Here is a 12,350-nt window from a genome sequence, read left to right as displayed (position 1 = left end):
AAAAAACAAGTTCTGAATGGTTTGTCCACAGGGTTTTGCCTGCCAAATAAGTTCTGTTATACTCACAGACATGATTCAAACAGTTTTAGAAACTTCAGAGTGTTTTCTATCCAAATCTACTAATTATATGCATATCTTAGCTTCTGGGCCTGAGTAGCAGGCAGTTTCATTTGGGCACGCTTTTCATCCAAAATTCCGAATGCTGCCCCCTATCCTAGAGAAGTTAAATAAGAAATGGAGATTTGTAAATAGAAAGGGAGGACCAGAAAAGTAATGTTTGGGAAAGATTTGGTGAAGTGGTAAAAAGAGGATGATAGCAGTGCCGGCAATGTTATGTGTGATGATTGTGAGGCGCTATACAAATTAGACAGTCACAAGAAGTGCCATAGGCCTATTTGAACTGTAACCTACTGTTCAGATGGGTTATATGGACACTGACTGTAGATCTATAACCTTTCACATTAGTCTTAATATTAACTCCTGCAGAATTAAACATTTCTTGCAGTAAAATGATACACCAACTGTACATTTTGACTCGTGAACAGGAGTGGAGAAATATGATTTCTTGAGCATTTTCAGCATCTACAGACGGTCCTCTATCTTTATCAGCATCATAAAAGCTGATAGTATTAAAACCGCTGGCTTTCATCAAGCTGCCCACTCAAGAAAAAGCTTCAAACTGTAACCAGTGGTTCAGGTTATCAGTCAACCTACCAGGATAGTTAAACAGCACAGGAGTGAAATCATCAACATGTATTGATCACATCTTTACTAATGCTGCAAATCCATCGGATATAGTGATCACAATATAGTAGCCATATCTAGGAAAACCAAAGTTCCAAAGGCTGGGCCTAATATAGTGGTATAAAAGGTCATACAATAAGTTTTGTAGTAATTCCTATGTTGTTGATGTAAAGAATGTGTTTGTGTGTAATCCGTGGTGTGTAATGAGGAGAAAACAGATGTTTCACTTGACACATTTTATGAAGTTGCTCATCCCAGTTACTAATAATCATGCACCCATTCAGAAAATGACTAAAAACTGTTAAATCCCTGTGGATTGATGAGGAATTTAAAGTTGTATGGTTGAGAGGGATGAGGCAAAAGGAATGGCAAATAAATGTGGCTACACAACTGAATTAAAATAAGAAACTATACTATGAACCAAAGATAAATGACAACGAATGATAGTAAAAAGCTTTGGAGCACCTTCAATTACATTTTGGGGAAAAGGCAGACTCAGCTCCATCATTCATTGAATCAGATGGCTCATTCATTACAAAACCGACTGATATTGCCAACTACTTTGATTATTTTTTAATTGGCAAGATTAGCAAATTTAGGCATGACATGCCAGCAGCAAACGCTGACACTACACATCCAAGTATATCTGACCAAATTGTGAAAGACAAGAATTGTAATTTTGATTTCCGTAAAGTGAGTGTGGAAGAGATGAAAAAAATATTATTGTCTATCATCAAGGACAAGCCACCGGGGTCTGACAACTTGGATGGAAAATTACTGAGGATAATAGTGGACAATATTGCCACTCCTATTTGCCATATCTTCAATTTAAGCCTACTAGAAAGTGTGTGCCCTCAGGCCTGGAGGGAAGAAAAAGTAATTCTGCTACTTAAGAATAGTAAACCCCCTTTACTGGCTCAAATAGCCGACCTATCAGCCTGTTACCAACCCTTGGTAAAATTTTGTAAAAAATTGTGTTTGACCAGATACAATGCTATTTTACAGACAATGCTATTTTAACAGACTTTCAGCACGCTTATAGGGGAAGGACATTCAACAAGCACAGCACTCACACAAATGACTGATGATTCGCTGAGAGAAATTGATAATAAAAAGATTGTGGGGGCTGTTAGACTTCAGTGTTATATTGTGGATAAAGAGTTACCTGTCTAACAGAACACAGAGGGTGTTCTTTAATGGAAGCCTCTACAACATAATCCAGGTAGAATCAGGAAGTCCCCAGGGCAGCTGTCTAGGCTTCTTACTTTTTTCAATCTTTACTAACGACATTTGAGTAAAGCCATTGTGTCTATGTCTGTGGATGACTCAACACTACACGTCAGCTACTACAGCAACTGAAATGACTGCAACGCTTAACAAAGAGCTGCAGTTAATTTCAGAATGGGTGGCAAGGAATAAGTTAGTCCTAAATATTTCAAAAACTAAAAGCATTGTATTTGGGACAAATGATTCACTAAACCCTAAACCCTAAACCTCAACTAAATCTTGTCATAAATAATGTGGAAATTGAGCAAGTTGAGGTGACTAAACTGCTTGGAGTAACCCTGGATTGTAAACTGTCATGGTCTAAACATACAACAGTAGCTAAGATGGGGAGAGGTCTGTCCATAATAAAGTGCTTCTCTACCTTCTTAACTTCTTAACTTCTTATGGCTGCATCCCGCTAACGGGATCGATATGACAACAGCCAATGAAAGTGCAGGGCGCCAAATTCAAACAACAGAAATCTCATAATTAAAATTCCTCAAACATACATGTGTCTTATATCATTTTAAAGGTAATCTTGTTGTTAATCCCACCAAAGTGTCCGATTTCAAATATGCTTTTCAGCGAAAGCACTACAAACGATTATGTTAGGTCACCACCAAACCACAATAAGCACAGCCATTTTCCCAGCGAAATATAGCAGTCACAAAAAGCAGAAATAGAGATAATATTAATCACTTACCTTTGATGATCTTCATCAGATGACACTCATAGGACTTCATGTTACACAATACATGCATGTTTTGTTTGATAAAGTTCATATTTATATAAAAAAATCTGAGTTTACATTGGCGCGTTACATTCACTAGTTCTAAAAACATCAAGTGATTTTGCATAGCCGCATCGTTTCAACAGAAATACTCATCATAAATGTAGATGATAATACAAGTTATACACATGGAATTATAGATATACCTCTCCTTAATGCAACCGCTGTGTCAGATTTTTTTTTTTTATTACGGAAAAAGCAAATCATGCAATAATCTGAGACGGCGCTCAGAACAATAGCCAAATTAGCCGCCATGTTGGAGTCAACAGAAACCAGAAAATATATGATAAACGTTTCCTTACCTTTGAACTTCATCAGAATGCAGTCCTAGGAATCCCAGGTCCACAATAAATGCATGGTTTGTTCGATAATGTCCGTTATTTATGTCCAATTAGCTACTTTGGTTAGCGCGTTTGGTAAACAATTCCAAAGTCACAAAGCGCGTCCACTATAACGTGTCAATGTCCAAAAGTTCCGCAACAGTCAGTAGAAACATGTCAAACGATGTATTGAATCAATCTTAAGAATGTTGTTAACATACATCTTGAATAACGTTCCAACCGGAGAATTACATTGACTTCAGTTGAGCGATGGAACGGAGCTGCCTATCACGTGAACGCGCATGTTCAATGCGTGGTCACCTCATGGCAGTGATTACTCATTCCTGTCTCCCTCGGCCCCCCTTCACATTAGTCATCAGACAACGTTCTATTGACTGTTGACATCTAGTGGAAGCCGTAGGAAGTGAAAACTCATCCATATCTCGCTGTAATTTCATTGGGAGCTTGAATGAAAATCTAGCAGCCTCAGAAAAAATCCAAACAGGAAGTGGAACTTCTCCGGTTTTTGCCTGCCATATGAGTTCTGTTATACTCACAGACATAATTCAAACAGTTTTAGAAACTTCAGAGTGTTTTCTATCCAATACTAATAATAATATGCATATATTAGCAACTATGACTGAGGAGCAGGCCGTTTACTCTGGGCACCTCTGTGCACCTTTCATCCAAGCTACTCAATACTGCCCCTGCAGCCATAAGAAGTTAACAGCACTATCAACATGGCAGGTCCTACAGGCTCTAGTTTTGTCGCACCTGGACTACTGTTCAGTCGTGTGGTCTGGGGCTGCAAAGATTACAATTGGCTCAGAAAAAAATACAATTGGCTCAGATCAGGGCAGCACAGCTGTCCCTTGGAATTACACAGAGAGCAAACCGTTAATAATATTCATGTCAATCTCTCCTGGCTCAAAGTAGAGGAGAGATTGACTTCATCACTACTGTGAGTGCTATTAACATGTTGAAAGCACAGAGCTGTCTGTTTTTAAACGACTAGCACACAGCTCAGACACCCATGCATACCCCACAAGACATGCCACCGGAGGTCTCTTCACAGTCCCCAAGTCCAGAACAGACTATGGGAGGCGCACAGTACTACATAGACCCATGACTACATGGAACTCTATTCCACATAATCAGGTAACTGATGCAAGCAGTAGAATCAGATTTTTTTTTTTTTATAGATAAAAATACACCTTATGAAACAGCGGGGACTGTGAAGCAACACAAACATAGGCACTAAACACATGTACACATGGCTTTTGTGTTGTAGATATGTGGTAGTGGAGTACGGGCCTGAGGGCAGTCAGTGTGTTGTGAATTCTGTAATTAATGTATTGTAATGTTTTTAAAATTGTATAACTGCCTTAATTTTTCCGGACCCCAGGAAGAGTACTTGCTGCCTTGGCAGCAGCTTATGGGGATCCATAATAAATACAAAAACAATAAATATGCAACCAAGCCGAACTGAAATCCTATCAGAAACATGTTGGGTTGTTTTCACAGCTTTTGTATTTCCTTACAACCGGTCAAACTGATGTCAATTGGAAATTTGGCACTGAAAATGTTTCCCATTTTTCTTTTATTTTTCCCCGGTCCCTAAATGTCTTTGCTCCGCGAAAGAAGCAGGGATGACATTACTTTACCGATGTCAACTTGATTCATTCTATAATTTATGACATTCTGGTGAGCAAGGGTTTATTTAGTCTTCTAGGTTAATGTATACTGACAGAAGAGAAGCTGCATGTATTTAATTATAAACAAGTTGACTAACAAATGACAGACATTCTAAGCAGAAACATATGTAAATTAGGCAAAGAAAATCCTGCATCCCTTGTCATAAAATCATTCCGCCGTCTGACTATATTTACTATTTTTGGGGGTCGCGTGCGGGCCTCAGATTTTCCCTTCATCACATAGTCAGGCGTTTGCAGATGGGTTATTAACGATTGCAGGCGGGTGCAGGTGAACAAACAGCTGACCCGTACACCACTAATGGCCACCTCTGTGCTTTTCCTTCTCCAGAACATTCCAACCCTGGGGACCGTCGCCATAACAATGGCGCTGCATAACTGTGATGAGGTGGTGGTGGCTGGCTTCGGTTATGACATGAACATGCCTCACGCACCCTTGCACTACTACGAAACGGTCAAGATGTCCGCCATCAAAGAGGTGCGTGTTTTTGTTTGAAAACGCATTGTCAGTGCACAAATCCACCGTATTGCTTTCCCCGATCCTGTGTTTTCAGGAGAGTGCAGATGAGAGAGCGGAGACTACATTGGCTCCCCGCTAGACCTGTTGACTGACGAGAGTGTTATTACATTATCTGTGTCTTTTGATTGGCTCTCGTATCCCCCCCCCCTCCCTTTGAACTATGACCAAATAAATTACCCCAAGACGGGGCGTTTTAATCCTCCACTCCAGACTGCATCAGTGTTCTGTTTTTACAGATGTCACAGAGGGGAGCTGACGTAGGAACTATGAGCTCAGAATGATAACCTTTGTCTAAACTCCCGGTGAACTCCTGACATTTGCCATGTTGAGCAATGCAATCAATGGAAACATCATCTAGTAGGTCTATCGTCATTGGAACACAAAGACTACCGCTCCCTCATGTCCTTCCGCTGGTGGTAATGTGCTGAGGTCACCTCTGAGGGGGTGATGAGATGCAGTAGTATCCTTACTCACTGTCTGACGTGAACTAGTCCCTTCCTCCAGCCAGCGTTACCCACCGTAGATGCGAGATGGATCAAGGTGTTTTTCAACTTTCTCTAGCTTAGTGTAAAGGGGTCGTACAGGAGTGAATGTAGAATACCACACTGTACAGCATGGCTGTACACACCATTTGTATGTGTGTGTTATGTGGATGCAAAGATGTTAAAGCAAGAGGGAGGTTGCTTCCATATCATCTACTTTCTGAACTAGCTCCTCATCCCTGGACTTTCAGCCTGAATCAGATAGCAAGGCCTGAAGAGACACACCGGTGTTACCGCTCACATGGGTTTCCCGGCCATGCTCCCTGTAGAGCATTGAAACCCTAGCCCTGGTTCCGTGTGAGTGAGATCCGTCAGTGTCCGGGCCGGGCCGACCCAGACAGGCCAGGGGCCCTCGAGCGGCTCGGTCCCACAGCTTGGACCCAGGTGGGTTCCCTGGGGCAGCTGTGGGGCCCGGTTCAGCCCGGTCCTCGCACTCTCAGGCCCCAGAGCCCACCACCTGCTCTGGTTACACACTCTGCCGACCGGACTGACGCCCTGGATCACAATGGGGAGGGAAACACAGTGTGGCTCCATACACACACAAACAAACGTGTACACACTATAATCTATCACACATTTATCAGAAAAACAATGCATGCTTTTACTGAAGTGCCTATGGCAAGGCTCTTAACCAGGTCAAGTGAAATGTTTTGATGCAGAGAGAGATGATGCAAACAGAATAGAATGCAAGGAACGTCCTTCAAGTTTAGGCTGATGAGAACAGGGTCTTTGAACCTGACATGCTTCTTGTTTCTGATTGTGTTCCCTTGCACCTCCGCAGTCCTGGACACACAACATATCCAAGGAGAAGGAGTTCCTCCGCAAGCTGGTGAAGGCCAACATCATCACGGACCTGACTAATGGGATCTGAGTCTGACCATCCAAGAGGTTTGCCTTTTCCCAAAAGAACTACAGAACAGAGGATGCTGGGAATGAACCTGGGTGGTGGGGGGGAGAGGACCCTTAGAACCCAGACCCTGGTGGTCTGCACACTGCCTGAGTTTTTATGTAGAGGAGATTTAAGCGGATGACTCGATGGAAAGGCGCACATATGTGCCTTCTGACCCAGAGGCTCCTGTCTGACACAGCCAGGAGGGACGGGCATGGATCGAACGCCAGTGAGCGGACAATCGGACAACCGCGTTTACCGTTTTGAAACCAGAGAGCATCGAACACATGAGTGGTATGGAAGAGGAGGACGGAAGGTCTGACAGACAGATGTAGAGACTGACAGACTGCAGGAGAGAGACAGAGGGACAGATAGTTACAGCAGTGCCAAATGTACCTCGTTACAAAGGGGGGAGGAGAATACCTCTCCCTCTACTGCCTGAATGTATTTACTTTAACAGTGTAAATGTCAAAAAATTTTACTATGCTTTTTAACAAGCTCCAGCGACCTCCACCCCATCCCCAGTTCTCTCAGTACTGTCTTTACCGGCGAGCCTCCATCCAGGCCTGGTGGGGAGAAACCTTTTTCAAACCTCTATCTCCCCCTTCTCACTTCCATATCGGCAGGTGTTTTTGAGGCCCCCGTGCGTTTTAAGATTAGCATTTCAGATTTTAACAGGAAGTTTAAATTGGATTATTTTATTTTGGTTAAATGTATTTATAATTTAAGGCTGATAGAGCACTAACTATCTTTTCCTTCTAACAGTTCGCCTTAACGTGCTTCCTCAATGACTCACTGTGGTGTCATAAGTTGTTGAGTGGATGTCCCTCAAATCCTAGTATTTCTAATATGGCTCTTCACAAAATCAGAACAATTATATTTCCGGTCGAAAACGTTCTAAATGCAGATACCTCTTTTTTTTACAAACACAGGAGCTTGTTGAATTGTGTTGTGAATATCATTATGTGAGCGGTGAGGCAGAGAGCCTAGGCCTAGGTTACCAGCCACGCAGCGAGAGAGTGGAGATGGGAACTCTCCATTATTTGTGTGGTGCTGAGAAACATTCCTAATTTGTCCACATGCAGAGCTTATGTTCCCTTCCGCCATGAAACTATATGTTGCCAAGTTTATTTTCCCTGACTCGTAGCACATGCGAAAATTGTTAACTTAACCTTTATTTTTATTTCCCCTGTTATGATGGTTGAATATACACCATCGTGGAAACAGTGAAATCCCCATTTTAGAGGCCACAACCCGGTAGATGGATACACAGTTAAAGGGCAAGCAGGTGTTTGTTTACGATAATTCTGTTTATTATCAGTTCATTATTACATGAATTAACCTTGCACAGGCTATATAAAGTTTACCAGCCTGTGTGGCTGGTAAAAGTTTGAGTAGCCAATTTTTGCAGCCTTATAGCCTATTCGATTCTGGGAATTGTTTGTTTCAATTCAAAACAATATTGAATGTAAAGGTATTGTTTTATGTCGGCTATAGGCTTTCATTAGTTAAGAAGGCTAATTGGAAGGCTCTTTTTAAAAGCGATTTGAGTTGTCAATGTGCTGCATTGTGAATTATAAGAGAGGCTTATTGTTCTTAATTCATGGCATTCTTTTATCCATATCTTGAATAGACATGCAGACAAATTAATAGAGGGAAGGGGAACACCTATTACCCTCCTACTCTGGAGTCATAAAAACAATTGAAATATATACTTTTTTGGGCGGGTCACGGATCGGCTCTCTGAACAATTCTATGTGGTTGGTTCGGGTTGTGGAGAAAAATCTGTCCTCATGTCAAATATCGGTTGGGGCTCGGAATTGATGTGCCTGACCCTGGCAAGACTCTAGATTGCAGTAAATTATCCACAGGAGTTGTATTATAATATCCTTTTGACTTGCAATATTAAACCCAGACTGGTATTACAATGTGAAAGCTTACTGGTCCCAAGTTTCTCAGCAAAAAACGCCATTTTCTTTTGTTAGTTACAGTTCAGTATTTAAGTGTTGCTCCGTGGATAGCAGTGGTTCAGTATTGACCAGATAAGACCACGCTATGGTTGCCTTTTCTGCCTCCCTCGCTGCTTCCCTCAACATCAACAAAACTTAAGAATGTCAATTTTAAGATTTGAATATTTAAAAATGTACCGAATGTAATAATCAGCTTTATATGTTGAATTTTATTCTGACATGATACGTTTTGTTTTGTTTGTACCATTTTTGGGGGGACATTTGAGTTGTTTTTTTGAAAGTCAGTCATTTTCTGAGGCTTTTTTAATTAATATTTTTAAAAATGTTGTGCTTCCTGGACTGGACAGGAATTTAAACAGAATTGACCCCAACCCTGTTTTTCCAGCCTGGTCACTAAGCAGAATATAACTATTAAAACTGGAGACAACAATGACATCATACAGGAAACCTCACCATATCACCCATTGGTAGAGGTCTATATCAGTTATCACCTTGCCCTGAGCAATCAATCACTGGCAAGGTCGTTACACTTCAAATCACAAGTGTTGCTGTTTCTTTTTATATTATATATACAGTGCCTTCAGAAAGTATTCATTCTCCTTGACTTATTCCACATTCTGTTACAGCCTGAATTCAAAATGGATTTTCTCACCCATCTACACACAATACCACATAATGACAAAGTGAGAAAATGTTTTTTTTTTTATGTATCACATTTATTTAAAATAAAATACATAAATATCTAATTTACATAAGTATTCACACCCCTGAGTCAATACTTTGTAATCGCCACCAAAGTTGCTTCTACATCTGTCTTTTTGGGTAAGTTTCTAAGAGCTTTGTACATCTGGATAGTACAATATTTGCCCATTATTCTTTTTCAAATTCTTCCATCTCTGTCAACTGTATAGTTGATCATTGCTAGACAACCATTTTAAAGTCTTGCCTTAGATTTTCAAGACGATTTAAGTCAAAACTGTAACTAGGCCACAGAAGCATTCAATGATGTAAGCAACTCTAGTATAGATTTGGCCTTGTGTTTGAGGGATTGTCCTGTTAAAAGGTGAATTTGTCTCCCAGTGTCTGTTGGAAAGCAGACTGAACCAAGTTTTCCTCTAGAATTTTCCCTTTGCTTATAGCTGTATTCCTCTTATTTTTGTCCCCCAAAAACTCCATAGTCCTTGCCAATGACAAGCATACCCATAACGTGATGCAGCCACCACCATGCTTGAAAATATGAAGTGGTAATTGGATTTGCCCCTAATGTAATGCTTTGTATTTAGGACAAAAAGTACATTTCTTTGGTACATTTTTTGCAGTATTACTTTATTGCAAACAGGATGCATGTTTTGTAATATTTTTATTCTGTCCAGGCTTCCTTCTATTCACTCTGTCAGTTAGGTTAGTATTGTGGAGTAACTGACTGGGTGTATTGATGCACCATCCAGAGCCTAATTAATAACAACCCCATGCTCAAAGGGATATTCAGCGTCTGCTTCTTTCTTCTTCTTTTTTTTTTACACACATCTACCAATCAGTGCCCTTTGCGAGGCATTGAAAAACCTCCCTTGAATCTGTGCTTGTAATTCACTACTCGATTGAGTGCTCTTAGAATTATCTGTATGTGTGGTGTACAGAGATGGGGTAGTTACTCCATAATCATGTCAACCACTATTATTGAACATGGAATGAGTCTGTGCAACTTATTATGCGATTTGTTAAGCACATTTTTATTCCTTAACGTATTTAGGCTTGCCATAACAAAAGGCTTAAATATTTATTGATTCAAGACATTTCGGCTTTTAATTTCGCAATCATTTCTAATATTTTCTACAAACAAAATTCCACGTTGACATTATGGGGTATGGAGTACCACAGTATGTGTCAAAATACCAATAAAACCTAGTGGTCAAACAGGGAAATGGTTCCAATCGTTTCTCCACCATTCATTTTTCCCATAGGGGATTTGGGAAACACTTCAAATAAAGGGGCTGTGTTTAGTGTAGGCATACCCTGGCGTGACATTTTATTAACCATGTAAATCTCTCTCGGACAAAGTGACTTTTATAAATATATATTTACCTGTATTTACCCCCCAAAATCAAATAATTAGCTGCTAATGTGGCTATCATAAAGAACTACAAATGCCATGATGATCTGGATTGAGACTGCGAAATCGGGGCAAAGGTAAACATCTCTGGATTAACCATCTAATGCTAGCTAAGTATAGTAATGAATAAATAGGCTACATTTCTTTAAATGGACAATAAATTGACACAATACCTGTCAGCAAAAGTATCAGCTAGAAATGATGTGCAGGAGTTTTGCATGATGTCTACTTTTATGCCTATTAGCATTTTTGAAGTAGAGCCGGATATATTGATGAAAGTCACCTTGTCCGAGAGATTTACATGGTTATCAAAATGTTATGCCAGGGTAAGCTTACACGAAACAAAGCTCTTATTTTAAGTGTTCCTAAAGTGAATGGTGGAAAAATTATTGGAACCTGTTTTGACCGCTAGGTTTTATGGCACCTCCACTGTGGTGCCCTATTGTGTGTAGATCAGGGACACAATCTCAATTGAATCAATTTGAAATTCAGGCTGTAACAACAACATTTGGAAAGAGTAAAGGCTTGTGGATACTTTCTGAAGGCATTGTATAAGCGTCTGTGTGTGTATATATAGACTTTGTCCTATCTGCGACTTGTTAATAAATACGTTGACCCTTTGGTCGCTTGGTAAGGTGACTGATGGATGGTGTGTATTTATTTGTTTTGTTTGTTTTTTTGTTAAAACATAAAGGACTGTCAATGGGTGGTCTAGTTTGCAGGCAACTATCTGTGCAGGCCTTAGGTTAGGTTACAAGGCCCTGGTGTTCTTTCCTGTTGTGCAGCCCCCATACTATAGCTGTGTCCATTATTCTTTTATAGAGATTATAGACTCCACAGGAAACATACTGTTAAGTTAAAAAAGCATTGGTCTAAGCCTGGAGCAGGATTTCCTGATTCCCGCTACCTGCTGAGAGACAGGAAATCATTTTTAAAGCCCTATCCACTACTTCCTCTTGCACACTTTCTCTCTCTTCTTCACCTGCCAAACCCTTATGAAGATCTAGTTTCATTGTACAGTCGTGGCCAAAAGTTTTGAGAATGACACAAATATACATTTTCACAAAGTCTGCTGCCTCAGTTTGTATGATGGCAATTTGCATATACTCCAGAATGTTATGAAGAGTGATCAGATGAATTGCAATGAATTGCAAAGTCCCTATTTGCCATGCAAATTAACTGAATCCCCCAAAAACATTTCCACTGCATTTCAGCCCTGCCACAAAAGGACCAGCTGACATCATGTCAGCGATTCTCTCGTTAACACAGGTGTGAGTGTTGACGAGGACAAGGCTGGAGATCACTCTGTCATGCTGATTGAGTTCGAAATGAGGGTGGTGCTTGGAATCATTGTTCTTCCATCGTCATCCATGGTTACCTGCAAGGAAACACATGCTGTCATCATTGCTTTGCACAAAAAGGGCTTCACAGGCAAGGATATTGCTGCCAGTAAGATTGTACCTAAATCAACCATTTATCGGATCATC

The 12,350-nt window shown here is 40.5% G+C and overlaps 1 protein-coding gene across 5 annotated transcripts in view; it reads left to right on the top strand.

Moving 5' to 3' along the window:
- The window catches only part of LOC120055788 (CMP-N-acetylneuraminate-beta-1,4-galactoside alpha-2,3-sialyltransferase-like), an 81,870-nt gene extending 72,457 nt beyond the window's left edge, over positions 1-9,413 (top strand). For all 5 annotated transcript variants that reach the window (XM_039003753.1, XM_039003751.1, XM_039003754.1 and 2 more), the window contains 2 exons: positions 5,164-5,310; positions 6,676-9,413. In XM_039003753.1, coding sequence (XP_038859681.1) covers positions 5,164-5,310; positions 6,676-6,765 — 237 coding nt within the window. In that variant the 3' untranslated portion in view covers positions 6,766-9,413. The remainder of the gene's footprint in view (positions 1-5,163; positions 5,311-6,675) is intronic.
- Positions 9,414-12,350: the final 2,937 nt, after the last annotated feature.

The sequence above is a fragment of the Salvelinus namaycush genome, chromosome 11 (assembly GCF_016432855.1).
Source record: "Salvelinus namaycush isolate Seneca chromosome 11, SaNama_1.0, whole genome shotgun sequence".
Taxonomy (NCBI): domain Eukaryota; kingdom Metazoa; phylum Chordata; class Actinopteri; order Salmoniformes; family Salmonidae; genus Salvelinus; species Salvelinus namaycush.
The sequence above is the reverse complement of the archived record's forward strand: the minus strand, read 5'-3'. Positions and strand labels throughout refer to the sequence as shown.